General features: G+C 43.1%; 7 protein-coding genes across 19 annotated transcripts in view; 3 read left to right on the forward strand and 4 right to left on the reverse strand.

Annotated features, from left to right (window-relative positions):
- Window positions 1-15: 15 nt before the first annotated feature.
- On the reverse strand, window positions 16-5,784 carry LOC106747767 (cytoplasmic protein NCK1). 6 transcript variants are annotated; one of them, XR_001374684.1, is made up of 5 exons: window positions 5,153-5,783; window positions 3,337-3,639; window positions 1,501-2,432; window positions 533-859; window positions 16-454 (listed from the first exon to the last, which is right to left on the reverse strand). XR_001374684.1 is itself a non-coding variant. In XM_014625654.1 (4 exons), exons 2-4 carry the CDS (start codon window positions 3,353-3,355, stop codon window positions 638-640), a joined length of 1,173 nt encoding a protein of 390 aa, XP_014481140.1. In that variant the 5' UTR covers window positions 3,356-3,639; window positions 5,153-5,783; the 3' UTR covers window positions 16-637. The 6 variants fall into 6 exon arrangements, 5 of the variants coding, with proteins under 5 accessions (XP_014481140.1, XP_014481148.1, XP_014481158.1 ...); XM_014625654.1 differs by having other exon boundaries at window positions 16-859; XM_014625662.1 differs by lacking the exon at window positions 5,153-5,783 and adding an exon at window positions 4,872-5,134 and having other exon boundaries at window positions 16-859.
- A 110-nt stretch (window positions 5,785-5,894) lies between these two features.
- On the forward strand, window positions 5,895-8,455 carry LOC106747731 (jmjC domain-containing protein 4). Of its 3 annotated transcripts, none has more exons than XM_014625586.1 (5): window positions 5,895-5,999; window positions 6,350-6,683; window positions 6,755-7,052; window positions 7,212-7,482; window positions 7,594-8,455. In XM_014625586.1, the coding sequence occupies exons 2-5, from the start codon at window positions 6,446-6,448 to the stop codon at window positions 8,050-8,052; spliced, it is 1,266 nt and encodes a 421-aa protein (XP_014481072.1). In that variant the 5' UTR covers window positions 5,895-5,999; window positions 6,350-6,445; the 3' UTR covers window positions 8,053-8,455. The 3 variants fall into 3 exon arrangements, with proteins under 3 accessions (XP_014481072.1, XP_014481080.1, XP_014481088.1); XM_014625594.1 differs by having other exon boundaries at window positions 5,898-6,277; XM_014625602.1 differs by having other exon boundaries at window positions 5,901-5,999; window positions 6,337-6,683.
- LOC106747712 (phosphorylated CTD-interacting factor 1) lies at window positions 8,289-14,625 on the reverse strand. Of its 6 annotated transcripts, none has more exons than XM_014625544.1 (7): window positions 14,513-14,625; window positions 13,888-14,045; window positions 13,413-13,689; window positions 13,171-13,326; window positions 12,936-13,084; window positions 11,493-12,857; window positions 8,289-11,059 (listed from the first exon to the last, which is right to left on the reverse strand). In XM_014625544.1, exons 2-7 carry the CDS (start codon window positions 13,944-13,946, stop codon window positions 10,783-10,785), a joined length of 2,283 nt encoding a protein of 760 aa, XP_014481030.1. In that variant the 5' UTR covers window positions 13,947-14,045; window positions 14,513-14,625; the 3' UTR covers window positions 8,289-10,782. The 6 variants fall into 6 exon arrangements, with proteins under 6 accessions (XP_014481030.1, XP_014481011.1, XP_014481019.1 ...); XM_014625525.1 differs by having other exon boundaries at window positions 13,413-13,692; XM_014625533.1 differs by lacking the exon at window positions 14,513-14,625 and adding an exon at window positions 14,204-14,222 and having other exon boundaries at window positions 13,413-13,692.
- A 178-nt stretch (window positions 14,626-14,803) lies between these two features.
- Window positions 14,804-17,509, forward strand: LOC106748085 (PHD finger protein 12). Its single transcript, XM_014626289.1, has 5 exons — window positions 14,804-14,996; window positions 15,150-15,349; window positions 15,469-15,746; window positions 15,904-16,913; window positions 17,063-17,509. Exons 1-5 carry the CDS (start codon window positions 14,949-14,951, stop codon window positions 17,444-17,446), a joined length of 1,920 nt encoding a protein of 639 aa, XP_014481775.1. The 5' UTR covers window positions 14,804-14,948; the 3' UTR covers window positions 17,447-17,509.
- A 125-nt stretch (window positions 17,510-17,634) lies between these two features.
- LOC106748095 (GPN-loop GTPase 3) lies at window positions 17,635-19,168 on the reverse strand. Its single transcript, XM_014626302.1, has 3 exons — window positions 18,924-19,168; window positions 18,603-18,799; window positions 17,635-18,527 (listed from the first exon to the last, which is right to left on the reverse strand). Exons 1-3 carry the CDS (start codon window positions 18,966-18,968, stop codon window positions 17,945-17,947), a joined length of 825 nt encoding a protein of 274 aa, XP_014481788.1. The 5' UTR covers window positions 18,969-19,168; the 3' UTR covers window positions 17,635-17,944.
- A 754-nt stretch (window positions 19,169-19,922) lies between these two features.
- Window positions 19,923-21,897, reverse strand: LOC106748010 (zinc finger protein 681-like). The gene is made up of 5 exons (XM_014626148.1): window positions 21,806-21,897; window positions 21,310-21,544; window positions 20,962-21,065; window positions 20,534-20,868; window positions 19,923-20,433 (listed from the first exon to the last, which is right to left on the reverse strand). The coding sequence occupies exons 2-5, from the start codon at window positions 21,493-21,495 to the stop codon at window positions 19,970-19,972; spliced, it is 1,089 nt and encodes a 362-aa protein (XP_014481634.1). The 5' UTR covers window positions 21,496-21,544; window positions 21,806-21,897; the 3' UTR covers window positions 19,923-19,969.
- A 2,129-nt stretch (window positions 21,898-24,026) lies between these two features.
- Window positions 24,027-26,223, forward strand: part of LOC106748004 (serine/threonine-protein kinase DCLK1-like) — a 9,771-nt gene continuing 7,574 nt past the window's right edge. The window contains exons 1-2 of the mRNA XM_014626135.1: window positions 24,027-24,060; window positions 24,849-24,939. Of these exons, the coding sequence (XP_014481621.1) occupies window positions 24,027-24,060; window positions 24,849-24,939 (125 nt within the window). The remainder of the gene's footprint in view (window positions 24,061-24,848; window positions 24,940-26,223) is intronic.

Below are 26,223 nucleotides of genomic sequence, written 5' to 3' on the forward strand. Positions count from 1 at the left end.
TTGAAAAAGGGTAGATTTGTCTTATGCACACTTAAATACAGTTTATTTACTTAAAAACTTCTAATAAATACAAAATCACAAATGAACACTTAGTCTTTGTTATAATTCAATACCAATAGCTCCAGAGTAGAGATCCACTTAATCGTTCCATAATTGCATAATAATTAATTATTACTTGATCATTACACTTGCAGTCTATATTATATGTAGTTGTAATATATTATTAATCGTAATAACATGGTCGGTCTTCGCGTTTTACAATTACATATGAATATAAAGATAAGCCTTGTGTTGTCAACTAGTACGAATGTCACGTAGCTGCCGTATTAAAAATGTTTCTTTGTTCGTTTGCTGAGTAATAGTAGTTTGGAAGCTCCGAGGTGTGGTGTGTACTGGTGTGTATCTATGTATGTCTGACAGTTACCGATCACTTAGAGTAATAAATTATACGTCGCTGTGTAAATGGAAAAACAATTGAGAAACACTAATATACGAGTAGACCAATTATATTAATTGTTATGTATAAACGTACGAGAGATGTGTGATATTGATATTACTAGGCAGGCGTCGAGTATCTTAGCGATACATCTGAAAGCGCATCATGGACTGTGTCTCCTTCATCATGGCACGAATTCACCTAGCAACCGTTGCTACTAGAATTGCCTTTTGGTAATGGGCGCACCAAGTACAGCTTCTCGCCCTGCTTATTGGTGTAGATTGGGGCTCTCTGATAGTGATCTACAAGCTGATCTAAGGTGTGAAATTTCCTCTGGCCGATGCAATAGAGCGCTCCTTCCACGTGTACCCTAAAATGCTTGTTGCGTCCCGGTGCTTTCAAGGATACCGAATAGTCGCCCATCTGCAAATTGACAATAATTAGAGCGATGAGCCAACGTTGCTGGCCTGGCTGGCGTCATTGATACTCCCTCTCATCGACGCGAGAAATTAAACAAATTCGCAATTCCGATGCTTACAATCAGGGTTACCGCAGACCTGGAAAATTGAGAAAACCGGGAAGTCGTGGAAATTTAAAAATGTCCGGGAAAATCTAGAAGAAAATCTGTAACTTCAAACTTTGCTCACAATTCCCTTAAATGCTTGCAACTGAATTCTTTTTTGCAAACTCATTAATTTTTTGTCGGCCTGGAATTTGCATTCAGGATTATATTATGTTACTAAATTTCTTTTTGCATCGCTTCTAATAATATAAGCTACCTTTCCTGCAATTGCTGCATCTAAACGTTACAGTTTAAGATTACACATTGCTCATGGAAAAAACTCTCCATTGTCGTCTGGAAAATATGGAAGAGTCGGGGAATTTCAATATCCGCGGCAACCCTGTCAATTAATCGTCCGTATACTTTACGGAGGAACGAAAACGATGAAATGGAGAGAAATCGAATCAAACGCGCAGCTTCGCCCGAGAAACAACAACAGTAGGCCGCTGGAATAAGCTCGAAAAGCGACTTCCCAATCCGGGACAACAGCAGCCGTACTCACATTCGTCTCGCTATCCCTGATCAGGAAATCTCCATCGTGGCCGTGTTGATTGAGCAGCGTGTCGCATTGTGAGCGCGTAATACTACCGTAGTACCAAGGTTTGCCGACGAGATGCGGCCGATCGCCGGGGTCTGGCCTCCGTTCCAAGGAATCGCCTGTGCTAACTTCACTAGTCGTCATACCGCGGTATGGCTGCGTCAAGTACTCGCTGAGCTCCTGGAGATAATTGCGCGGCACCAGGCCGACCTGGCCCTGGCTGTTTCTCGCCTTGTACCATTCCGGGTCCGCCGGTGGACGGTCGAGGATCTCGAGGCGGTCGCCCTTCTCGAACGACAGCTCCTGGTCATTGTTGGACGAGAACGAATAAAGGGCCACCACGATGTCGAGCACGTTCTCGGCCATCGCGTACGTGTGCAGCGTGTCGTCGGCGTCGCCCTCCTCTTGGGTGTAGTTCGACGGGAACCAGCCGGCCTGAGTGCCGCTCTGACCTCTCCACCAGCCATCGTTGCTCTTCTCCAGTATCAGGATCCTGGTGCCCTTCACGAGGGACAGCTCGTCCGCCTGCTGCGCCTGGTAATTGTACTTGACGACCGCGGTGCCGATCGCCTCGCTCGGGTCGGCCGGCAGCCGTCGCGCCATAACGGGTGACTCGACCGCGCGGGACGGCGAGTTACTGGATGGCAGGGTCTTGGAGCCGGAGCCCTTCTTGACTTTCTTCTTAATACTGTCGAACAGCGAGGGCTTCTCCTTCTTGACATAGTTGCTCGGCACGTAACCCGCCTGTCCCCTCGCGCTCTGCACCCTCCACCAGTGCTTCGAGTCATCCAGCAGCAGGTAGCGGTCATTCTTACGTAAATCTAACTCTTGGGCACCCTGTGCCCCGTAGTCATACTTGGCGACAACGTAACATACGTCGTCTTGACTCGTCTTGCCTGAAATGCATTTCTCAGTCAGTCATCGTTGCGCGCCTTACCAATGCGGAAGTACTCGAGTACTCGCGTGTGATTACACACCGCTAAACTAGGTGTCTTGTTAACGTTCCTATTTATCGAAACTTTAACGTACATATACGTATATATATATATATGTATATATAAGGCATCTATCACCGATATTTCACCGTAGAATACGAATTACCGGCTTTTAACCAACTGTTTTTGCGGATTATGAACATTGGAAGTAAGTAATTTACATGTACTGTGTAACTTTACACAGAAAAGAAATAGTCTTAGATCAACGACAGATATTCCTATGTATAAGCAAGAATATTAGAATATTCTTGGATCTTTAGTCTTGAATTGAGTGCAAGCAATACTTGCATCAATACCAAATCCAATCAAATCAAGACTAAAAATCTAAAGAAGATTGTAACATTCTTGCTTATATATGAGAATATCTGTCATCGATTTAAGACTATTTCTTTCCGTCTACTGAAGTTACGGTATAATAAGATCATCAGGTACTTGTACTGTTTCTTCACAATCTCAGGCATAGGAAATCAAATTAAGCTTATTATTTGTCACACGTTCTCTAATATATACACAATGATATACTGTAAATTTACGGAGCAACGTCTTACTCAGTACAACACTTGGTCCACGCAGCATCCAATTTCGCGGACCAAACGCGAAAGTATAAGCGATCACGGAATTAAGGAGGAGATTTGAATGTTCTCAGAGAAGTACATGGCACAAATTTGCAAGAGATGTGGGCAGGGCTCAAATGTACGTACGATCAGAGTAACCAAGTGTCTATGGACCTGATGAGCTTTTGTATATATAATTCAAGTCGAAAGGAATTTACATACAAAGCAAAGCATACGAAAATAAAACGTACCATGCTTCATGGCTGCCATGTGCGATAAAATAAATATATATACATATATATGCGTGACAATATATGTATATATATGTATTTAGGTTGGTATGTACAGCTGAGTGTGACGTGAGTAGCTGCTACTCACGTACTACTTCAACAAATCTTAAGTCTGCTTGTACAGAGTCGGCGGCGTGAGTGCAGCAGGCATTCATTATTTTGTCTTTTTTTTTTTGTATTTTGTTCAGTGCTGATGCACCTGCTGATTTCTTTGGTCAGAATCCATCGTTCTCAAGGGTAGCGCAAGCAAGTGCATTACCAACACTTTGGGAAAGAAAATAAAATAACGGTCATTAAACATGAGATCATGAAATAGACAGGTTTAAAACTTTATCATAGTCCTTAAAGAAGTAACAGACAGGGTGAGTCATCCAGCTTTATGTCCTGAGATATCATACTTGATTTGTATCATGAATAAAGTCCAATAATGGCAACTTCATGACTTGATAATACACTCATGTTACTGTAATAACATACGTTTCCTCTAACATCATTTAATAAATGCTTGAAAATCTCCAATTATGATAGAAATGATGAGAATTCATTGCGGATCGTCAAGCTGAGTGACTCACATCTGCACACGTATGTGCCCTCTTACTCGTGTAAAATTTTTATCACTAGTACTGTGGTGCTTAATCTTCCTAAACATGCAATTTATATTCTGTGACTAAGAATAACGGTAATGTGGCGCATCACTGTAAAAAAAAAAACAAACGTAGAGTCTGTCTACACGTAGAGTCAGTGACACTTTCACACAAAAGTCGGCCTGATGAGTTTTACGAATTAATTGGAGGCACTCATACAAAGTTACATAAATCAACACGGCAGAAGTAAGAGGTATGTGCGCGCGTGTAACATAATAATAACATACCTACTGAATACATAATCATATCCTAATGTGTACTCTAAATACGTACATGCGACAGAGAGAGACAAATGTACAGTACTAATACACACACACACAGTCACACGCCGTACACACTCTTACACGCACACACACACACTCACACAGGCTACTCAACTAATAAATATGATTGACAGCTACTGAGATAAAAAAAAATCCAAGGTACCAATTATTACGAGGTTATTGATGTATTTATAAAAATCCCCGGAGACGTTAATTCCGACGCAATCGATATCCAACGAGAATCATAAGGAGTGCATTCCGATAAATGAAGCACGATAATGTGCACGATAACGCTTTAACATATCCCAATTAATCCGCCCTCCCTCTCAGCCGCGTCACGAGAATTCACTTATCGCATCCTCGAGGAGGGTTACGAGGGATACACGGATCGATTAAATGTCAGTTCCGCGTGATAAATTTAACGCCGCATCGACACGATGCATCACGCTGCTCTCGAAGGCAAGCTACGCTTCCCGACGAGTCGGAGCTTTCGCGAAAGCAGCGAGAGAGACAGCAGCGCGGGCCCTTCTCCGGAAGGCTCTCGTCGGTTGCGTCGGTATGCGTAAGCCGCGCTTATTGCGAAGATTACCGTCCGTGCAATGCGGCGATCTAAGGAGCGATTGAAAGAAAGAGACGGGGCGATCACCGAGCTGAATTAGCCGAGGCACGACTAGCTGCGAAGCGGCTCTCGTCTGCTATCTCTCTCTCTCCCTCTCCCCCTCGCAACGCGGAGAGGAGGATAGGCGGGCGACGTGATGACACAAACGCGCTGCGAATCATCGTGCGTGGAGCGTAAGCGACGGCGAGCGAGCGAGCGAGCGAACGAACGGCCGGACGGACGGACGTAAACGCGTCGGTCGTCGGACTTACCGATTTTTAAACTTGACATATTCCTGCATAAAGCTTTCGGGAGCTCTTACGTCGTTACACGGCTTGTTTTCCCCCACTTGGTGGCCCCACCGCAGCCATGAACGACTGGAGCGTACCTACGTACCGGGGGCTCGTGTCTCTTTCTCTCTTTCCCTCTCCTTCTGTCTCTCTCTCTCTCTCTCTCTTTCTCTCCGTTTATCACCCTGTGTCTTCTTCTCCTTCTCCTCTCTCTCTCTCTTTCTCCCTCGCTTTGTTACAGGAAGGGGGGCGGACGGGAACGAGGAATCAGGGAAGGAGCGCGCGGAGAGCGCCGCGTACCATCCGCTTTCGATCCGATCGTCCTCGTCGTCGGCGGCACGCCACCGTGAACTCGCGAGCGGTAGCCGAGAGCGAACGGGCGAACGAACGAACGAACAAGCGAGCGGACGGCCGACGGCGTTTCTTCGCGCACCGCCCTTCCTTCACGCCGGCCGCGCGATCCGAAGCGAGCGAACGCCGTTTACTCGGACACACGTTCTCGCGGCCGCGTTCACGCGACCCCTCCCGCACGAAGGACAGACCCACCCTTAGGCCGAAGGTGTATATACCGAGGGTATGGGTGGAGGAAGTAGCCCTCCGCTGGCTTTGTCCGCTACGAGCGCGCCCTCTCGCGCGCCGCCGGGGACGCTTCGATTCTTCTCCCTCTGTCGATCGGCCTTTAGCTCGGGGTCGTAACGACGCGCTTGCGGTTCTAGGTGTGTTCGTTGGTCCGTGACGCAAAACCGGCGCAGTCGCTCGCGAGACGTGCGGCGTGGAGGTTCGCCGATGACGCTTCGCGTTGGAGGAGCGTCACGTGTCTCGTCCTCCGGTGAATTTAACATTCAGCTTCGCCGGCGAGTCTGAGATGACCGGCCCGTTCTTTCAGCCGAGTTGGCTGCGCCAAATTTCGAGAGATTTGCGCGCACAAGCATGAGAATCGCCCCCGGATAACGGGAACGCCTGAAAGCGGGACGACGAAAGCGTGAGACGTTCATCAGACGTCTTATTTACGAACGTCTTTAAAACTCCCTAGAGACGTCTTACGTCGTCCCGATTTTAAACGTTGCGTTGTCTAAGATCATAATTATCCTTCATACGCTTCAATTTGTGCGTATATCTGTGAGCCACCGCAGCTGGTTCAGCTAAAAAGAATAGACTTTTATTAGAGGGGATCCTTAGGTTCGTACCTCGTTGCCGGGCACGGGGAACGTCGTCTTCGTCGCCTTGCGAATAATCCCTCACGCCGAGTCGGACGATGAGGACCGGAATCTGGTCATGTCAATGTGCATCGAGATCAACAGTAGTCTGTGCTCCGTCGACGAGGACGTTTGCGTGTCGAACACGATCGAGCGGGTCGACCCGGCGACGGTGACGTACAACGACTTCTTCTCCGAGTACCTGATACGCAACAGACCCTGCGTCGTCGGCTCGCAGGCCACTGCGAATTGGCCCTGTAGACGCGAATGGGTGCTGGAGGATGCGCCGAATTTCGAGGCGCTCCGCGCGTCTTTCAGTAAGTGATGACCTCCGACCGATCATGCCCGATTATGCGATCGTTAATTCGACGCGATTTCTACCGCCTAGGCCACTCCCAAGTGCCAGTCGCCGATTGCAACAGGAAATTTTACAACTCGCAATTCAAGGATGACATGTCCATGGGGAGTTACCTGGACTACTGGATCAGTTATAGGCAGAACGATTACTCGAAAACGATGCCGTTGCTGTACCTGAAGGACTGGCACTGCGTGAAAAACTTCCCCGACATCCCGATCTACGAAGTGCCGCGGTACTTTGTATCCGACTGGTTGAACGAATACTATATCGCTCATCCCGAATTAAACGACGATTACATGTTCGTGTACATGGGTCCGAAAGGGTCATGGTAAATACACTTTCAATGCTACAGAATGTACTTGGTGCGATCGTAGGATCGGAAGTCTGTGTGAATTATCTCATCGTCCTTCCGGTAGAACCGTATCGAGAACTGCGTTAATTTTCTCGTGTCAAGATTTAATCGTTGCTGTTTCTCGTGATGTCTCAGGACTCCGTTGCACGTGGACGTTTTCACATCGTACAGCTGGTCCGCTAATATAGTCGGGAGAAAGAGGTGGCTGCTCTTTCCTCCGCGCGAGGAAGATCGTCTTCGCGATCTTTACGGCCAATTAGCGTACGACGCGGTGTCGGAGGAGCTTAACGACCGTACAAAGTACAAAGCGTACGATAGCGCGAAGTTGAGATATCTGGATGTGGTTCAAGAAGCAGGGGAGATTATATTCGTGCCGTCTGGATGGCATCATCAAGTCTGGAACTTGGTAAATAGCTGTAGAATTTTGCAAGAAAGATAGATAGAGAGAGAGAGAGAGAGAGAACATTCGAATTCGAAGAAAGGGCGGATTAATTATTTACGCGTCATTTTTACCCAGCGGGACACAATTTCCATTAATCACAATTGGATAAATGGCTGTAACATCACCGGCGTGTGGTCCGCGCTGAAAAAGGAACTGAGGTCTGTCATGAGAGAAGTCGATGATTGCAGGGACATGAAAAATTGGAACGAACATTGCCAATTGATGCTAAAAACGTCGTACGGCATGGACTATAAGCAGTTTCTCGAATTTATATCGTTTATTGCTAAGAGTCGTCTACAAGCTATGGTAAAAAAAGGTCAAGTTGTAAGCTTCGATAAGTATCTTCTTGGACGTAATCACTGTTCGTTCGACTTGGGGGTATTGAAGAACGTATTGGAAGATTTTGTAACGGACGCGCAGGATCTATCTGTGTACAATTTGATGTGCGAGAACGACGAAGCCCGCGCATTATTAAAAAACATCACCTCGGTTCTCGAGTCATCCTGTAACATTGAAAATGTGATTTCCCCGTGAACGCAAAACGTCATTCGTCGTTTCGTAATCGACGCGAATTACAGATTTTCGTTCTTCCTTACACGACGGTATTCACTTTCGCAACTCTCTCTCGTACTGAATTCTTAATCTCTAGATTCTTATAAATTCTCCACTTTAACTTTATTTAAATTTCCTCTTAGAAGATATAACATTTCGCCGTGTCGCATTCTAAGGTTACGTTTGTACAGTAAGCACTATTGTTAGATGCCGTCTTGAATTATAGCAGACTCAAGTAAAATGCATGAGATAATTAGAAAAAAAAAAAAACAGTCACGGTCGAGAAAGGAAAGAATGAAGAAGGGGAAAACCGTAAGTGTCGCGCAACAATAAAGCGTGTAGCGAAAAGCAATAATTATCTCACGCCCTACAATAAATGTAATTATGTTCACGGCAAAAAGCTCGCGCAGATGTGATAAGTAAGATTGAATTTTAACCTAATAGAACGATTAAACGTAGGAAAAGTATAATTTCCCCGGATGGAACGTATACTAGCCACTAAAATGTAAAGATTTACAAGAAAAATTTCTTATTCTTCGACTCTATTAAGATGTAATACGACCTAATCGCGAATATACCTAATCGTTTTTGCCTGTAAAACAACACAGTATCTCACAAAATTCTTAACTTATATTTTACGTATTGTCTTACTTACTATATCAATTATGTAACATATATATATATATATATAAATATATATATATATGTATAAATTTACGTATGCTAAAGATGGCTATACACACGCACGCGCATGGGCATGTGTGCGCCTATATGCACATGTGTATGTACACACTCTACTCCTCTCTAGCGTATATTTAGCACACGTACTCTCTTAATAAAAATATACAAAATTTATAAGAGATGTAAATATGGTTTCTCTCTTTTAATGAGAAGTGTGGCCGACATGTCGACTTAAACTCGCTCGTTAAAAAGACCGTAGACCACAAATATTTTTAATAAAATCAACTCAACGTACTAACGTACACGTATACGCGTGATATCTCCGGCGTATTATTTACGGGTGTGCGTGTAGCTTTGTTATTTCATACCTATCTGCTTCTAAGTAATTTATCTATCCTCTCGATATACGCTCTATGTTCGTTACAGATATGCTTGATGTGAAAAAGATTGTGGGAATTTATAATATATCCTCGATGGCATTTTAAAATTGTCTTTCTACCAAGAACTTTCGTAGAATCTCTCTATTCACTGAAAAAGGCTGTACAGAAGATTACACCAAGTCTGTGTTCGTATATTTACCAATAGTGGAAATCTATATATAATTCATGTTAGATCTTCAATACTGGCAGTGAGTACACGAACATAACTCAAACGAATCATCGGATAAAGTCGAGTGTCTACTTATCAGAAAAAAATAGTACAAAAGCATATGATTGCGTAATAAGTATATAGTTTCTATACAACACGTGTATTCATTAAAGAATAAAAACATGCATTTCTTTCGGGGAAGTTCGATCTATACGCTGCTATCTGTTTATAGATATCAGATACAGACCGATAGAAAATATTGCACTGATAAAGTTGTTTAAAATAAAATGAGTAGTTACCCCCTCCCTCCTCCCCCTCCTTCGCGTATTCCTTTGTATTAAAAGAAAAAGATTGTCATGGTTAAAAATGCAACGATGTTATTATTCCAAGATTTCTTCCGATAAAAGTTTCCCTCTCGACGATAGACGAGCAGATAATCTAAAGTAACGCGTATATGCCTACCCATGTTCGCACACATACACACATACACATACGCCTGTACATTTGTTACGTAAATTCAGTTTCTTTTAACATTCGCAATAGTGCCAATTTTATCTTGCATAGCAAGTATCATACAAGGTAAAAAATACGAATACCTGGACACACACTTCTGGGTTATAACTTGGGGCATTTATATTGTTTGGTGTTTAAAATGAATACTCAAACTTTCAACATAGAATATATATATATATACGTATATTGAATATATGCAAATATTTTATGTTTAAAAAACCAAAACAACAAAAATGTCCGCAGTTAAGTACGCGTTCAGGCATTGGTGTTTTTATCTTGTAATGTTCCAAGCGCCACAAGCGTCACAAAGTCCAATGCAGTATCTGACAACAATTAACTGTCCAAACTGACAAACTTAGACTTTCTGCGATGTGCGTTTGTTTGAGTGTTGATAAGTGAACTCTTTATATATATATATATATATATAGCAGATGTAATTAGATGCATATTTCTCAATGTATTTTCTATAGTAATTTTTTGCTATTTGTTAACGCTGAGACAACGGAATCTGATTCCGTTTCAATGTCGAACGAGGAGACCGACCAAGCATTGGTTGTCGATAGAAACGATTTCTACGAGATCGTTTGAGAAATATAAAGGACGATCACAATGGGTCTTGTCTCATTAGCACAAACCGTCGCTGGCAGGCGACTATAATTATAATGTCCATACGTGTTTCTATGTTGATTGTGCAATTTCCTCGCACACGATAATCTAATCTCTTAATCTCTCTTCTATCTTTACACCTTATACTTTTGCCAATTTCATAGTCACTAATAAGGTAGTACAAAACGGATCTCCTCCACGAGAGAGTGTTTTCGTTATTTTACAAGGTATAAATTTCGTACCTCTTTTTCTCAACTGTTTGAATTTATTTGCGGGACTATATTTATACGTGTTTCTCCTCTTCTCGAAGATCGCTCAACAAAATTATATGGGATGAGTGGGCAATGTCTGCACTGGTGGCACAATCGTCGGCGTAGTCGGCGTCGTTGGTACAGGCACTGGCGTTGACGGTATCGGCTGATGAGCTTGCCTCGGCGGGGAGAGAAGTTCCTGCCTGTCTCGTTCCCGCTCCCGACCTGGTCGCCACGCTTCCAGTAAGGCCTCAACCCGCTCCTCCGTCGGTCCCCAACGCGCAGCACCTGCTGGGTTTTGCAACCACACGACCAACGTACCGTGCGCCGCCCGGATGTTGACTTCACCTCTGGAATGGAAAGAACGAGGGGAATCACTCGATAAGTTTCCTACAAGATCAGGGTTGCCACAGAAAATGAATTTCTAAATTCCCCGACTCTTCCGGATTTTCCACGAGCGATGTGTGACATTGAACTTCAACGTTTGAAAGCAGGGATTGCGGGAAAGGTAGCTTGTATCATTAGAAGCGACACAAACTCAAAAGTTTAGTAACATAATATAATCTTGAGTGCGAATTCAGGCTGGCAGAAAATAAATAAGTATTATAAAAAAAAAAAAGAATATATTTAAGGGAGTTGAGAACAGAGTTAAAAATTTCAGGTCTTTTTATATCTTTCCCTGGCTTTCTCGGGTATTTTAAATTTCCACGAGCTTTTCCCGGTTTTCCAAGGTCTGTGGCAATCCTGAAGATATCACACCGAACGCATGAATTGCAAGCGCACTTCGGAAGAATATGTTGGAATCCGTGTCTGTATTCGTGTTCCATAGCGGGCACGACCACCTGCTTGCGCTTGAAGTGGCTCCCCTCGAGCTTGATGAGCGCGTTGGGTGCCGGGTCCCGCCATTCCGGCAGGAACACCACGAACGACAGAGGTTCCGCGGAATCGGCCAGGAGACGTTCGAAGTGATTGACCATCGCTTCCATGAGTTCCTCGCAGTACGGCGGATTCGCTTGAAACGAGCCGCTGACCGGCCTGAAGTCCAAGAACGGCCCCCTCGAGCCGAAGTACGAGTCTGTGTCGGCGAAAGACGAGCAGTGCTGCCGGAAGTAACAGTTCAGGGGCGAGGCGAAACACTCGAACGTTACCCCGAACGATCTCTGGAGGCATTCGAACACCGTGACCGGGAGGGCCATCTGAGTGGCCTGGCCCTCGTTCATCCCGAGATACGTCTGGTAACGCTTCAGCATGCACCACACTCGTGGCAGGAACATCTCGAACTTTTTGTCGTCGAAACAGTTGTACCTGTACAAGTGTTCCAGCTTAGTGAGGTGTATGTTGTTGATACACATGGCGTCGCCGTGAAAGCGCAGCATCGTCTGCTCACGCTCGGGCAGGTAGTCCACCTGAGATAGTCTCGGCGTCGGTAGGGAGAATTGCACTGGATAACACCAAACTTTTCTCTGCGTGCTGGCCGGCCCGCCGAGCGGTATGACGTCACCTAGGCCGTTGTCCTTGAGGATCTGGTTGTTCTTGTCCTTCACCTTCTTCGCGTATTCCGTGGAGAGATGATAGATCTTGAGGCATATGCCCTCGACGCTGGCTTTCACGGTCTCCGTGAGGTGCGGCTGGCACTGTCGCTTGAGGTGGGCGAGCCTGTCCTGAAAGTCGTCGAACGTCGCGCCCACCGTTCGTCTCAGCCACTGGAAGGTGTCCTCCGCGTTCCACTTGACCACCTTCCGGCTCTCGGAGGACGCCGCCCTCGACTCGATCATCTTCTTCGCGGCCTCGGCGTAGCGCGACAGCTGTTTCCTCGCGTCGCCCGTGAATTTCGGCCTCACCAGCTTGATGGGGATGTCGTTCATGATCTCGCGATACATGGACATCGAGATCTCGGGGAAGCATTGGCTCGGTAGCAGCGGGTCCGAGCCGCAGTCGATCACCTTACGCTCCATCAGCCACCTGTTGAAGGAATCCTTAGGCGCGTCTATGGACTCGCGGGTGTGACACAGCTCCTGGTAACACTGTCGCAGCTTCGACAGCAAAGCGCATCGCATCGCTTCCGCCTCGGGATGGACGTGCGGCAAATTCGACGGCGCTCTCTCGTATATTATGACGTTCGTGGGTATCTCCAAGTCCCACGGGCCCCTGGTGGTGAGGAGTAAGAGCAATTACTCGCCCGTCTCTCTACCGAGACGCCGCGGAAAAGAGACTTAGACTACGTACGCCAATACGAATTTCTTCGGCGGTGGGACCGCTCCGTCTTCCGACGCGCGGCGTTTCAACGTGCCGGCCGGAGTACCAGCTGGAATAGCTCCGTTCCCCGGTATAGGCGGCACACCACAGATGCCGAGCGGATCCGTGATCGGATCGAACTAAGGTAAGACGACGCATATGCTACATGTCTTGTCTCTTTGTTACAGGTGTTCGTTTACACGTCGGATTATTCTCATTTACACACCTGAGGCTTCAGGGAAGGTATCACCCAGAGAGATTCTCCGGTCAATTTATTCCAGAAGTACGGCCGACTTTCCCTCTTGCTCCAGAATTTCTTCCAACCTTGCTGCTGAAGCTCGGCCGATAACTCAGGCTCCGGGAAGCTTCCTGGTGGCGCACCCTGTGTGTGTGATATAATTCTATCGTATTGTTCTGATGATTGTTAAAACCTCTCGAGGTGTGAGTGAGATTTGATTCGGGGTATACCTGAGTTATCAGGGGTGGTTGCTGCATATGACCGAGTTGCGGACAATGATCAGTTTGTGCTGGCGTTAACATAGGTGGTTGAAGCTTAACAGGTGTAGGAACTATAACTTGTGCTACTGTCGGGTTCGGGTCTTGCTGTAGTGTCGGATGATGATGCATCGTTGGCATTGAAGATACCGACTGCCCAGACAAGGTTTCCCAGCTTGAGGTATTAGGTATGTCTTGCTTTCCTCCGCTTACTTCGTTCATTTTGTGATATGCACTTTGTTGCTGAGTACTACTAGAAAATGTCCCGAACGTTGGTATTACATATGTGGCGGATGTCGACTCAAGAGTTATACATATGTATATATTATGCGACTGAAAAATTACTAGATATGTAATTTTGCATATATCAACGTAACGATACAATCATTTAGTATACATGTGTATATTATAAATATTCTGCTGAACCAAATTAGATATGTATACATACATGTAACATGGTAATAGTACATACGATGTCGATACAATATCTTCCATTACATTATCCATTATGTTATCTTTATACGCACGTTTATGCACACATTTTCATCGGTTAAACATTATTGTGCTGAAGACTCGAGTTCACAATGGAGACACATTGGTTTGAGCCTGGCGGAACGTTTATCTCACTTAACTATTGGAAGTTTCCCACGTTGAGATCGTATTATTCCCTCAGATCTAGAAGAATAATCCAATCCCAGCTTGGAAAACTTCCGACGAACGTGAAACAAACGTTCTGCTGAATGCGGCCATTGAACGTAACAAACATAAGTTACAAAAAGCAAGTACTGATGCCGTGTGGTAGAGGTATGTTGCAGGTTGCACAACAGCAGTTGTTTCCACTTGACTCCGATTTGCGATCGTAAATATGAACTGCGGTAGGAGGAGCCGCGGGCGATTTTCCAATTGTTACGAGGTTTCAGAGAACATCACGATTCACAAATCGCCTGACAGCACTGACGGCGACACGATGTTTGTTTACATACTAGGCGAACGCCTAGGAAAATAGGAGTTTTTCCCCGTCGCGCGAGCGGTCTCGCTTACGTTAATTGCACCGCGGTCGAAAGGGGGCTTACCGAGACTGACGATACTCTCAATTCTAGAGAAATATGCCACGACACTTAGAATTCATTCATGATTTGTGTAATTTGACGCAACGATCTCCACCTGTACGACGCCATTTGCTTGAACTGAAATACCGTGGGGAGGAGAGATGTAAGGTTGCGTTCGCAACGGAACGAACGGGTACCGTCTTCACGCCGCGCGCGGCTCTCGTTGCAAACTCCGCGCAGCCGCCGGAATAACTTTTCTTCCACGCCACGGGTTGCCGTTTTCCGGAGCTGTGGTAATTAAAGAGATCTCTAGTGAGGTTTCTCGCTCCGTCGTTGGCATCGCGCATGTAAATCCCGACGAGCGTGTGAGATAATGAATATAGATGGTAGATGTTAATCCAGAGTGAGCGGAGATACAAATTTTGACTTTTTTTTTTCTCGAGTACCTTCATTCTTCGAAATGGGTACCGTTGAGTATGGTTTTCCGACGATAGGCGGTTTGATGCCGGTAAGCGGAAATAAGCGGATACCACTATCAGGCAGTAGTGTAAATTTTCCGCCAGGAATAGAGAGAGGATCTATGATTATTGATTCTTCAAAGATCACCCCCTTTGGTCCTTGAAAAATATGTTTCTTTTTAAGCTGAATTCTTTTCTGTTAGCAAATACAAGCTCTGATAGCACCGCCGGTGTCTGAAGATTCTAAAGCGGCTAAAGCTAAGAAGGAAAAAGAGGAGAAGAAACATCCGTACTTCAAGAGACGAGGTCGTGGTCACAATCGTGATTTCTGCGATGCTTGCAAGGATGGAGGAGAGCTCATATGCTGCGACAGATGCCCGGCTTCTTATCACTTACAATGCCAGTAAGTGTGGCCAGTGTTGATGCACCCTTCATTATTTGCTTACTGGCACTTATTACAAGAGAGACCGAATTGATTTGTGTTCATTGAGAAAACAAGACTGATGGTGATTTATGCTCTAGCTATCCTGCAGTAGACCCAATGGACATTCCCAATGGAGAATGGTTGTGTTATACCTGTAGTTGTGCAGCTAAGAGAGAAATCATGGATAACAAAGGAAACGATAAGAAAAAAAAGATGTCTGCTTTGGAAATATTGGCACTTGCGGCCTCCTTAGTAAACCCCAGGGAATTTGAATTGCCTAAAGAATTACAGTTACCTATAATGTTCCCCGGTAGCAATAAGATAGATTATGTGTCCGGCAGAAGAGGCAAACAGCTAAGTTCGTCATGCAATAATGGTAAGAACACAACAATGATACGTGTGTGCTTTTCCTTTCATTTCTTACCTTTGTTCTTGTAAAGAATGCATATTGTGCTCTCTGAAGCATCAATTATCATATTTGTGATCACCCAAACTGCTCAAATATTAAATACGACGTTCTTGTTTCTTTATAGTTGGGAAAAGTCATTGTTTGGACAGCAACTTGATGGTTCCGTTGCCGGCTCGCTTGTGCTTTGAATGTGGACGCAGTTGCAGGAAAGCCCCGTTAATTGCGTGTGATTACTGTCCGCTGTATTTTCATCAGGATTGCCTGGATCCACCGTTGACCACCTTTCCTATCGGTAGATGGATGTGTCCCAATCATCCGAACCACTTCATAGATCAAAATCTACTGACATCGTGTAGAGTGACAGAACGCATAAAACTGTGGGACAAATACGCCAATCAGAGGATAGACCAGCATGCGGTGAAACTGGATTTCTTGCGTAAAGCGCGCGCCGCTAATCCGTTGTTTCGCACGAAAGTAAGATTGGAGGGTCGTCCGAGGGTAAAAGTTCCTAGCGTTATAAAGTATCATTACGAGAACCCGTCGAAATTGGAGTCGATGCATTTGAATCAAAATACTGTCATACTGCCTGCGAGGAATACAGCGAGCAGAGATGAACAACACACAAATTCCGAGCGAACGCATAATAGCAAGGATAATTATGAATTGGAAGATAAGAAAACCGAAGAGATCAGTCGAGCAAGAGTGGAAACAGTGGAAAATGATGTAACCGCGGATAAAGAGAGTCATCGGGAGAAACAGTCGGATGCGAATGAATGCGCGGATAAAGTGGGAAGTGATACTTCTAGGGCGTACAATCTCGAATTTCACTCGAGACATTACGATTATGATGTTAAGGAAGGTGTACAGCTGTTAGAGAGGCCGGTGTTAGAGGCATTAGCGCAACAAAGATTAGAGCAAATAATGAATCCCGACGGTGAATATTACAAAACAGTAAATCGTCATAGAAATGTCAGAGCCGTATTATTTTCTTTAAACTCCAAACCTAGCCCGCCGGCTTTCATGGCTCACAGAACTTTCGTTATTGGTAACGGCCCGAACTGTGATTTGGTTTTGTCCGATTATGGTAATTGTGGTTTCACATCTTCTAAACATGCGATTATATTTTTCGACGAGGTAAGCGAAACGTCGTGGAAACTTCCCCTTCGACAATGAGAGAATGCTTTCACAAATTGGACTGAGGAAAGACGGCTGTGTCTGTTGAGCCGCGCGCAACAGATTCTCCTCGTTCTTTCCTTTTAATCGATATTCCTTTTTTTTTGCAGATGACGAAACGTTACGAATTACTCAATTACAGCGAATACGGGACAATAGTGGACAATGTATTGTATTGTTCCAATTATACACGCGTCGCAGAAAGTGATTCGAAAGACGAGAGGGATGACAAAGTGACGTACGTCACTAAAGAGGACGAGACGTCCGAGATGATAAAAACTATCTTATACAAAGAAGAAGCAGTTTCTCTGCAGCAGCAGACTCATGGAGTCCACAAACTCTCATGCAAATGTAACAGAAGGCGCGAGATTGCAGTTAACAAGCATCCAGAGGAGGGGTGGGAAGGTAGCGCAATTGTCGCGCACGGTTCGACCATTAGTTTCGGCTGTCTCATATTTATATTTAATACGTCAGGCACATATGTAGATAGATGAAATTCCATATTGTAAATATTCGACATTGTAAAAATAGTTTTATATAAATCAGTAACAAATTAATAGATATACTTTTTTGATACATCAAGTTACCCTTATCTTCTTTTTTTAAGTATAGTACTATTGAAGGTGAAATGGTCGAAATGTGATACTCAATCCTCGCAAGAAAGGGTAGGGATTATTCATAATTTCACAGCACAAGGAAAACGTTTATTTATTATATTTTTAAAAAATCTATTCTTGTGTGTGCTTACTGCTTCGTATAATTTTTGTGCCCTTTCCTTGGTTTGGTCAAAACAGAATGTATATTTACGAGTATATACTTAGTTCATCAGTGACTTCACTTTTCTGTGGACGTCTTACTTCACCTTTCTGTTCACATCCTACTACTTTGCTTTTCATGAAAGAATTAAGTATCTTTTTGAGTTGTGAGAGAAGATACAGTAAAAGCAAAAATAGAATTTTATTACAAGATACATCTAATCTATTGTGTTTATGTTAGTCATTATCTGGACATGGTTGCTCAAGTGGCTCAAAGTCCTTAGTTCTAACTTCTGTATCCTCACCATATTGTAATACATTATCAATAGTTATTTTAATATCTGTAACGCTATCCTCATCCTTAATATTTAACGGCAAAAATCGCACTAAGCTGTAATCTTCTATAAGTCTACCGATAGCTTCTGTAAGTTTCTGATATTTTTGGTTTGTGGGGTCTTTATTCATGTCCGCTAATAAAGCCTCCGGATCAGGATCTAAATACTTGTCCAGTTGCTTTCGCGCACTCTTTGACAACAAGTCTATTTTACTAAGAATATTGACATGCGGAAGTTCTAGGTTTATCATTACACTAAGCGCAGCCATAGTTCCTGACAGAAACTTCGATCCATCCACCATAAATTGACTATCGATTAGAAATACTGCGCATACTTGGAAGTCAAAATTCTGCAAAATGGTTATTAGTTGACTTATCACGGTCATGTGAGTATACAGTTCAATTTGTCCCGGGCAATCAAATATTATATATTCATCCTGTGCTTCATTTAATATCTGTTCTAGCCATCCACTTTCAACCAAATATCTATGGAAAAATTTTTATTGTTATCATAACAATGCGAGGATAATAATATGTTTGTGCAAATGTAAAGTAACATACTCCATGCAGAATATAAGGCTGCCATTGGGTCCAAAATTAAGTTTATCATCTTCCATGGGATCGTCTATATGAATTAGTTCTCTTATATCCTCTGAAGGTTCGTAATCGAAATATTCTGCCGCAGGGTCCAAATTTATAACCGATACTGGCCTTCTGGAGTTGGCAGCATGTTCTTGCATGATGGAACAGTATGTGGACTATTTAAAGTGAAGTAATATTTAATGTTCAATATTATTTCACTGATATATATATATATATACATATTTCATATATTGTTATTTATTTAATATAAATTTGACGGGATAAATTAAAATTTATTACCTTGCCACTACCGGCCGGGCCCATTACTAATTGAGCGTATCTCATTTTTTATATGCAGCACATATATATATATATATATACAAGTATATATATACAAAATATTTTTCAAGCAAGTAATTAACCAATATACTATTATAACAACAAATATTTCTTCACTATATTTAGCTTGTACAGGTTATACAGAAAGGGCTGGGTAAAGTCTAGTGAGATTAGTTTAATGGCTCTGGAACGTGGAACGCGGCCGGACGGTGGAAGTAACGCGGTAGCCAATCAACGTGCAGTTTTTCCGTACTAAAAACTAGAAATTTATTGGCTACCGCGTAAACTTCCGCCGCGCACCAAGAAGCGACGCAGCAGCCAATAAACTTTTAGTTCTTATGGAAAAACGGCACGTTGATTGGCTACCGTGCGAACTTTCGCCGCGCGGCAAGAAGCGACGTGGTAGACAATCAACGTGCCGCTTTTCCACGAGAATTAAAAGTTTATTGGCTGCCGAGTTCTGTAGGCAGAAGCCAATCAGCAAACAACCCGCTACTATAAAATTATACTGAACGAAGCATACGTTGGTTGATGCGTCCGCTCTAACTAGTAAATTACTAAAAATTTACTATTCACGATTAAAGCTTTCAGAAGTTGTAAGCCTTCTTCAACAGTCGAAGTTTTAAATTTTACGTGTCATTTCAAGATTGGATGGATTTCGTTTTCTATTATGCGGTAATAACACAATAACGATAAAGAAAATTTAGTAATTTATATTAAATTTGTTAGTTACGTAGTAAAATACGTGTGATATATTTAATCTGTTGTGTTAAGACGATTGGAGTATTGTCTACAAATATTTTCTAAACAAATATTGTTACATTTTTTTTCTTATTGTCAAATGTTTCGATCAAGAGAACGCTTGCATAAACACTTTACGTAACACATTTACATGAATGCTTTACACAAACACTCTTTTAATATAGAGTAGTTACATTCTTGATGAAACTACTTAGAATACTTAGCACGTACATTAGAGTATGACAAATATTTTATTATCAATTTAATCATGACGCACATTCTGTAGATTCAACTTGTTCATTGTTTGATAAATTATCGGTTGATTCTGAGATTTGTATCGTTGTTTCTCGTGCCAGCAATAATTTTTCCAATTGATGAGGAAAGTTGCATCCTATCAATTTACTTATCACACTTTTCTTTGGTATTCCGCTATCTTTCCTTTTCTTTCGTTCTTTGTTTTTCTTTCTTTCCTTAGGTTCATAATGCCGCTTAATATGCAGTACTAATTTTGACTTACTTTTAAGTCCTGCGGAACATATATCACAGTAATATTTCTGTCCGAGATGCCAAGATTTTATATGATAGTCCAAGTTACATTTCTGTAAATAAGCTCTATCACAGTTCTCATATGGACATGGTATAACCATTCTGTTTTCAGAGTGTATTTTTAAATGAGATCTTAATTTACTTTTTAAAAAGAAAATCTTGTTGCACTTGTCACAATGATATTCTGTAACAGAAGTTAAACGTTAAAGATTCCTGTGCTGAAATGCATTTGCTTCATTAAAGTAATGAATTTATAATGTGGGACATATATCTCTCTCTGTTACCTGTTACATGTTTCATTTTCTTATGTGTACGCAGATGGGAAAATTTTTGAAATACTTCTGAACATCCAGAAACTGGGCAAGGATAACTTCTGTCATGTGACTTTTCGTGCCGTGACAGTTTAGTATTAGTTGAGAAACTTTTGTCACATTTATCACATTTGTAACTTGTAGTTCCAAAATGTTCAGCTTGATGTTGAGTTAGATGAAATTTTTTATTAAAAGTCATGCCACATTCTCCGCAAGAAATTTTGGATTTGCTGTCCACGCTATGACGTCGTCTGTAATGACGTTTCAGATTGTCTTGATTACTAATTTTCATTGGGCAGTGCTGACATCTGAAAATCATAGAACATATAGTAACTATAATATGTAAAATAAATACTGTACAATATATATATATACACATATATATTGAAATGTATACATACTGATATACCGTTTTGGTAATATCATGTGTTTTCAAGTGCCTCTTTAAGTGAGAGGAAGACATATATGACTTCGTACATTTTGGATGAGTACAAATATATGGTCTCTGTTATAAAAAAGTATTTTGTCAGTTATCAAACATTGATACATCATTTAATTAATTATGTATAATTTTAATATATTGACTTATGTACATAATAATTTGTTAATTAGTATATCAACAAAATAATATATATTTATTAAAAGCTTATTAGGAATATCCTTTATTGATTCTAGATACGATCATTTAAGACAGTGATAGTCAATATATTAATATTAATTCTATCTATATACTAATACTGATTCTGTACCTCACCAGTATGGTGTCTCTTATGCCTCCGTAATTTCGAAGCTGTTGAAAATATAGCATGGCAGCCTGATTCAGTGCACTTATGTACCTTTTTTCGGGGGGAGGTAATTAAAGTTTTAACATCATCGTGTCCATGTTGAAAACCGGTTGAAATATTATCACTGTCTTGATCAGATGTACAACCCATTTTAACATTAATTCACTGACTCGAGTGATGACGATCCTTAGGTTGTAAGCTTTTTGAAAATGTAAGAAAATTTATTATTTATACTTTGTTGTATTTATAACCACTAAGACAACTACTTTGATCTTCTTCTTACAAACTTCTTACAAACTTTAAAATTTGGCATTTGTAATAACGTGTTGTTAAATATTAACAACATGTTATGTAACTACAGTAAAAAAAATTAGAGATATTATTTGCAAAATTTAATATATGTAACAATTTTATAACGTATTAATTCTTTATAACTTTTAAATATTTTAGTTATGAGTACCTTGTCTTTGGTCAGCACAAGGTCGAAAATTTGGGCCGGAGTGACAGCGATGAACAATCAACAGAAGAATCTCTAAAGATAACCTCACCAACAATACACATGTCCAAATATTATGTACAGTATACGTGAGTTTCTTACATTGAGCGCTGCAAAAAGCGTTTTTATAACTAAATTGTTACAAATTTACAGCACAGAGAAATGCAAATTTTCGTTTCCGGCTTTCTGCACGTAACACGTGCGAGTGAGTTTGATAACTTTTGGAACGGAATGAAGTAAGAATGTGAACCGTTGCACGGCGCACGTGTGCGCACAGTGTGAGTTTTCAAACTTTCATATATGATAGATCTGTTTTTTTAGATGAATTAGGTGATACATTTTCTGCTTTTAGAACAACCATATAAAATAGCATTAAGAGGAGAAGGCATGAAATTCCAGTTCAGTTAAAAAAACATGCCTTTTATATAGCGATAAATGTAACTAATGCTAACTAACCGATGTTTGGTGTGTCACCCTGGGAAAAAATGATTATATATAATTATATATAATTATATAAAATCATGTATGAATTTTGCTCATATATGTGGTTACATATATTATCGTATATGTCTATAAAAAAATGATGTTATGTTATTTAATCAAAATGTCGATATCATATGCTATCAGAAGCACAAGTAGCCAGAAGCATTTATTTCGATTGTATTTGCATGTAATGTATAAACAACAGTATTTTCCCGTTGTGGACATATATGATTATATATGGGCAAGTTTCATACATGATCTTTTCTCCCGGGACAGGAAATAAAATTAACAACGTCAAATCATATTGAAATCAAGTAAAATCATTTGCGACGTGATAGAAATATCGATATATTTAACATATAACATTTTTTCTCAAATCTCATATTTTTTATAGAATAAAATTATTGTTTACGAAAAACCTGAATTTATTTCTATGGCTTCAGGCTTTTTCAACTTCATTTTCTACTCTTCAACTACGAAAACAGTCAAGCTATGCAAACAGAATCCAGCGACCGCGATGTAAAACAACGACTAGGTGTTAGTTGCCCCCTTTTCCATACGTGCGACGATAAATCGGTACGATGCATAGGTTCGCGTTAAAGCAAATCGGAATGCTACGTGCGCCCGCTGGAATTCGGGTCGCCAAAGGCCACGGTTGTAATTGGGCCAAGCATCCACCCTATGCCCCATGAAACGTTTCATAAAAGCGCAGGCGTCTTTCCCGATTCACCGGCTGGGTCGGTCGTGATTCGTTGCACCGGCTCAGCGCGAGCTTGCTTATTTTTACATTTTTTTCCTTCCACTATTTCAGCGAAGCATCAATTACCCTGCGAGAATACCGTTGCCGACTTTTCCACACGCCGTGTCTACACGAGAAGCCTCAATGCGGCGCGCAGCCCCCGCGAGAGCCTGTGTATCGCAAGACTTGTTTCTGTTATTTTAACTCATAGAGCATGCTCCGCCGAAGTCGAACTATTAAAAGACCAGGTATTCTATATACCTGGCGAATGGAATTTGTAGAATGGCGCGGTACTTGATGAATGGAACGCCTCGGCCGCGTTGCGTATTAATTTCGTCAGCGATCAGGCTGACGGGCGGGCGTTTTTGATTTAAAAAGGGTTCATCTGTATATTTTCAGCTCTGTCGGAAATTATTGACAGTATGACCGTCCATGGTGTGCACGTCTCGATAATCCGGATGAAGATTCGTCGTCGTGAATGTACAAAGGGTGAGCCTCATGGGCGAAGAGAAGGGCGAGGATCGCGCGCGCGCGCGCGCTCTTTCGAAAGATAGAGAGGGAGAGGGAGAGAGAGAGAGAGAGAGAGAGAGACGCCAGCAACTCGATCCCCACCCCGGGACTGTTGGGGCTACGGGCCACGTGACCAGCCAGCAGAATCCGCGGCGTCCGCCGAAAATCTAAATCCGTCCGAGCCGAGGAAGAAGAAGAGGAGGCACCGTCTCGGCCTCCGCGGGCGAGATACACACTAAGGCACACAAGCGGCACAGAGATAGTCCATAATCGCTCGTGGCTCGCGGCGGATCGCGATCGAGAAATCCCCTCCCGCCTTCTCACTCGCGCGCGATCTCACGCGGGAGTTTCCGCCTTTTTACTCGGCCGCTCGCGGAAAGACGAGAGTACAGCGGCACCGGCGGCGACGACAGCGGCGGCGACGACGACTCGTCGTAAGGTCGCTCGAGGAATATGATCCGCGTGGACGAGACTGACCCGGTGGGAGGTAAGAGAAAGAGAGAGAGAGAGAGTGAGAGTGATGAAGAGGCCGGGAGGCGGACAATCGTCGGGAAAACCGGCGGGGTGTCGAGCGCGAAACGCGGGAAACGCGAGTTCGCCTGTCGCGCCCTGTGCGCGCCAAAAACCTGTCAGCGCGCTCGGCGGAAGCGCGCGGGGCTCGTTTGTCAAACGGGCGATCACCACTGCGATGCTCCGTCTGTTACACCTCGCCGGTCACCTCGTCGCCGAGGTGCGCCCGACGACCCTCGCCGGTCGTGCCCCCTCGGTGCGCCCGATGTCCACGGGGAGGCACGATTTATCGCGCTCCGGTTGCCTGGAACGAAGAAGCTATTTTCGCGTATTTCACGGCTTCGGAGTTCGAACTCCCCCACCCCCCGAAATTGTGTCTTGGCTTTTGACTCCCGTGGGAGACGCATAAATGTAGAAAAGAATCGTAGGAAGGCGCACGAAGGATTTTGTCAGAAGGAGAAAGAAATCGATGCGGAAATAGCGAGTAGATGATCGAGTGTACATCGGGATGTGCGACAGGAAAATTCGATGAAAATTAAATTGTACACGCGTATGGAAGTTGAATTGTGTACGAAAGTGAAAAAATTACACGCGTATGAGGATGAAAGATCTCGTTACATAATAATTTACGGCCTCCCAAGGCTCGCACAAGCCGGCGGAGGCCGGAGAGGAAATCGGTGTTCGACGGCGGTAGGCCCGCCGCGACGACACCTACGCGACGGTTCGATGGCTCTTATTATAACGATTGCACTCGGCCGTTTTCAGAGATCGAGCCCAGCTTCCCCTACAGGGACGTGACGGTGCGTCGTGGTGTCGAGTTCAAGGACGATTATGACATTCAGGCGGAGCTCGGACGGTGAGTGATTAAATCCGTCGATCGCGCTGGGGACGAGCGGGTAGACGCCGCACGCGCGCCGGAACGACGTGCCAAACGACGTGTCGATCGCGCGTGATCGCGCCTCGAATTAATCCCGGCCGCGAAAAATCTCTGTCGTCGACACGTCGCCGCCGCCGGGGTTCGCCCCGGAAGTCCGGCGGCGCGCCGGCACGACGCGCGTTTCTTCAGGGACGCCGGCTGGAGCTTGTGTGTATGTTACGCGTCGGCGGGGTTTACGCATTGCTCGGCCGTGTATCATCATTCCCTCGGGCTCCTCGATAGTAAATCGTAATAACTGCGTTTCAGCTTCGTGCGATACGCACGTAAAAGAGAGAGAGAGAGAGAGATAGAGACAGCAACGGGTTTGCGCAACGATTATTTTTATATATACCGTTGTGTCTGCGCGGATGTGCTGTACGCAATAAGATTCACGGGACGAGATGAGACGCGAGAAACTCGTCGAGCTCGTGAAGAAACATTCTAGAAGTCTCAGCGTTCTCCTCTTCTCGTTTATCTTTCGTTTGTTTGGCAGTCTTCGGTCGATATTGTAATCCCGATGCATCACGATCACTCGTAATATAATAAATAACAACTGACGGTAACGGTTATTTACTGGTTGTTATTTACTGCGTAATGGTAACATTACGTCGATGTTACAATTTCTCACTCGACGATGTAAACGCAATACAGGGTGTCTCAGCATAAAGAGAACACCTAAATATCTTGGGGCTCTCGATATGCGAAGAGCAACGTTAAAAGCAGTCGAAGAAAATGATCATAAAAAATTCCCCTCCCACGGTATTTCTCCTTCGAAACCATTCAAATTGTGCCCTAAATATAGGAAATACTTAAGTGTTCTCTTCATGTTGAGCTATCTATGTAGCATTGTATGTAACAGTTACATTGTTCAGTGGGAAATTATAACATCGTTGTATTGTTACTGTTGGTGTTTACTGGATCGTACTTAATTGTTGAGGAAAATCCGAGTGATCTTATATTTAAAGAAATGACTGAAATTCTGCAAGATCAACCGCTTGATCGATTAAATTGGTCAGTACTAAAATTGTATCCTGCATTTAAACGATCAAATTAATTATGTGATGTTAATTACAGATATAACAGTTAAAATCACAATTTAACTCGAATTCCCAACATACAGTAAACAACAATCAAAAAATATCAACAGTCATAAAAATAGAAAATAATAGTAAAAATATATTTTGTTATATATATATATATATATATATATATATATATATATAT

Source organism: Dinoponera quadriceps, unplaced genomic scaffold (genome assembly GCF_001313825.1).
Source record: "Dinoponera quadriceps isolate SergipeBrazil2010 unplaced genomic scaffold, ASM131382v1 scaffold163, whole genome shotgun sequence".
Classification (NCBI taxonomy): domain Eukaryota; kingdom Metazoa; phylum Arthropoda; class Insecta; order Hymenoptera; family Formicidae; genus Dinoponera; species Dinoponera quadriceps.

Excerpts from the sequence above, each read along its gene's own strand:
- LOC106748085 (XM_014626289.1), top strand. The coding sequence starts at position 14,949 with ATGGGTACCGTTGAGTATGGTTTTCCGACGATAGGCGGTTTGATGCCG. Across the intron at positions 15,350-15,468 it reads TCTTATCACTTACAATGCCA|CTATCCTGCAGTAGACCCAA; the intron begins GTAAGTGTGGCC and ends TTTATGCTCTAG. Across the intron at positions 15,747-15,903 it reads AAGTTCGTCATGCAATAATG|TTGGGAAAAGTCATTGTTTG; the intron begins GTAAGAACACAA and ends GTTTCTTTATAG.
- LOC106747731 (XM_014625586.1), top strand. The coding sequence starts at position 6,446 with ATGTCAATGTGCATCGAGATCAACAGTAGTCTGTGCTCCGTCGACGAG. Across the intron at positions 6,684-6,754 it reads GGCGCTCCGCGCGTCTTTCA|GCCACTCCCAAGTGCCAGTC; the intron begins GTAAGTGATGAC and ends TCTACCGCCTAG. Across the intron at positions 7,483-7,593 it reads ATCATCAAGTCTGGAACTTG|CGGGACACAATTTCCATTAA; the intron begins GTAAATAGCTGT and ends ATTTTTACCCAG.
- LOC106748010 (XM_014626148.1), bottom strand. The coding sequence starts at position 21,495 with ATGGGTTGTACATCTGATCAAGACAGTGATAATATTTCAACCGGTTTT. Across the intron at positions 21,066-21,309 it reads AGAGACACCATACTGGTGAG|AGACCATATATTTGTACTCA; the intron begins GTACAGAATCAG and ends TTTTTATAACAG. Across the intron at positions 20,434-20,533 it reads GAAAATGAAACATGTAACAG|AATATCATTGTGACAAGTGC; the intron begins GTAACAGAGAGA and ends CTTCTGTTACAG.
- LOC106747712 (XM_014625525.1), bottom strand. The coding sequence starts at position 13,946 with ATGGATAATGTAATGGAAGATATTGTATCGACATCGTATGTACTATTA. Across the intron at positions 13,085-13,170 it reads TACCTTCCCTGAAGCCTCAG|TTCGATCCGATCACGGATCC; the intron begins GTGTGTAAATGA and ends GTCTTACCTTAG. Across the intron at positions 12,858-12,935 it reads CCGAAGAAATTCGTATTGGC|GGGCCCGTGGGACTTGGAGA; the intron begins GTACGTAGTCTA and ends CCTCACCACCAG.
- LOC106747767 (XM_014625689.1), bottom strand. Across the intron at positions 860-1,500 it reads TCAGGGATAGCGAGACGAAT|ATGGGCGACTATTCGGTATC; the intron begins GTGAGTACGGCT and ends GTCAATTTGCAG.
- LOC106748095 (XM_014626302.1), bottom strand. The coding sequence starts at position 18,968 with ATGAGATACGCTCAATTAGTAATGGGCCCGGCCGGTAGTGGCAAG. Across the intron at positions 18,800-18,923 it reads GCCCGGCCGGTAGTGGCAAG|TCCACATACTGTTCCATCAT; the intron begins GTAATAAATTTT and ends CACTTTAAATAG. Across the intron at positions 18,528-18,602 it reads AGCCTTATATTCTGCATGGA|ATATTTGGTTGAAAGTGGAT; the intron begins GTATGTTACTTT and ends ATTTTTCCATAG.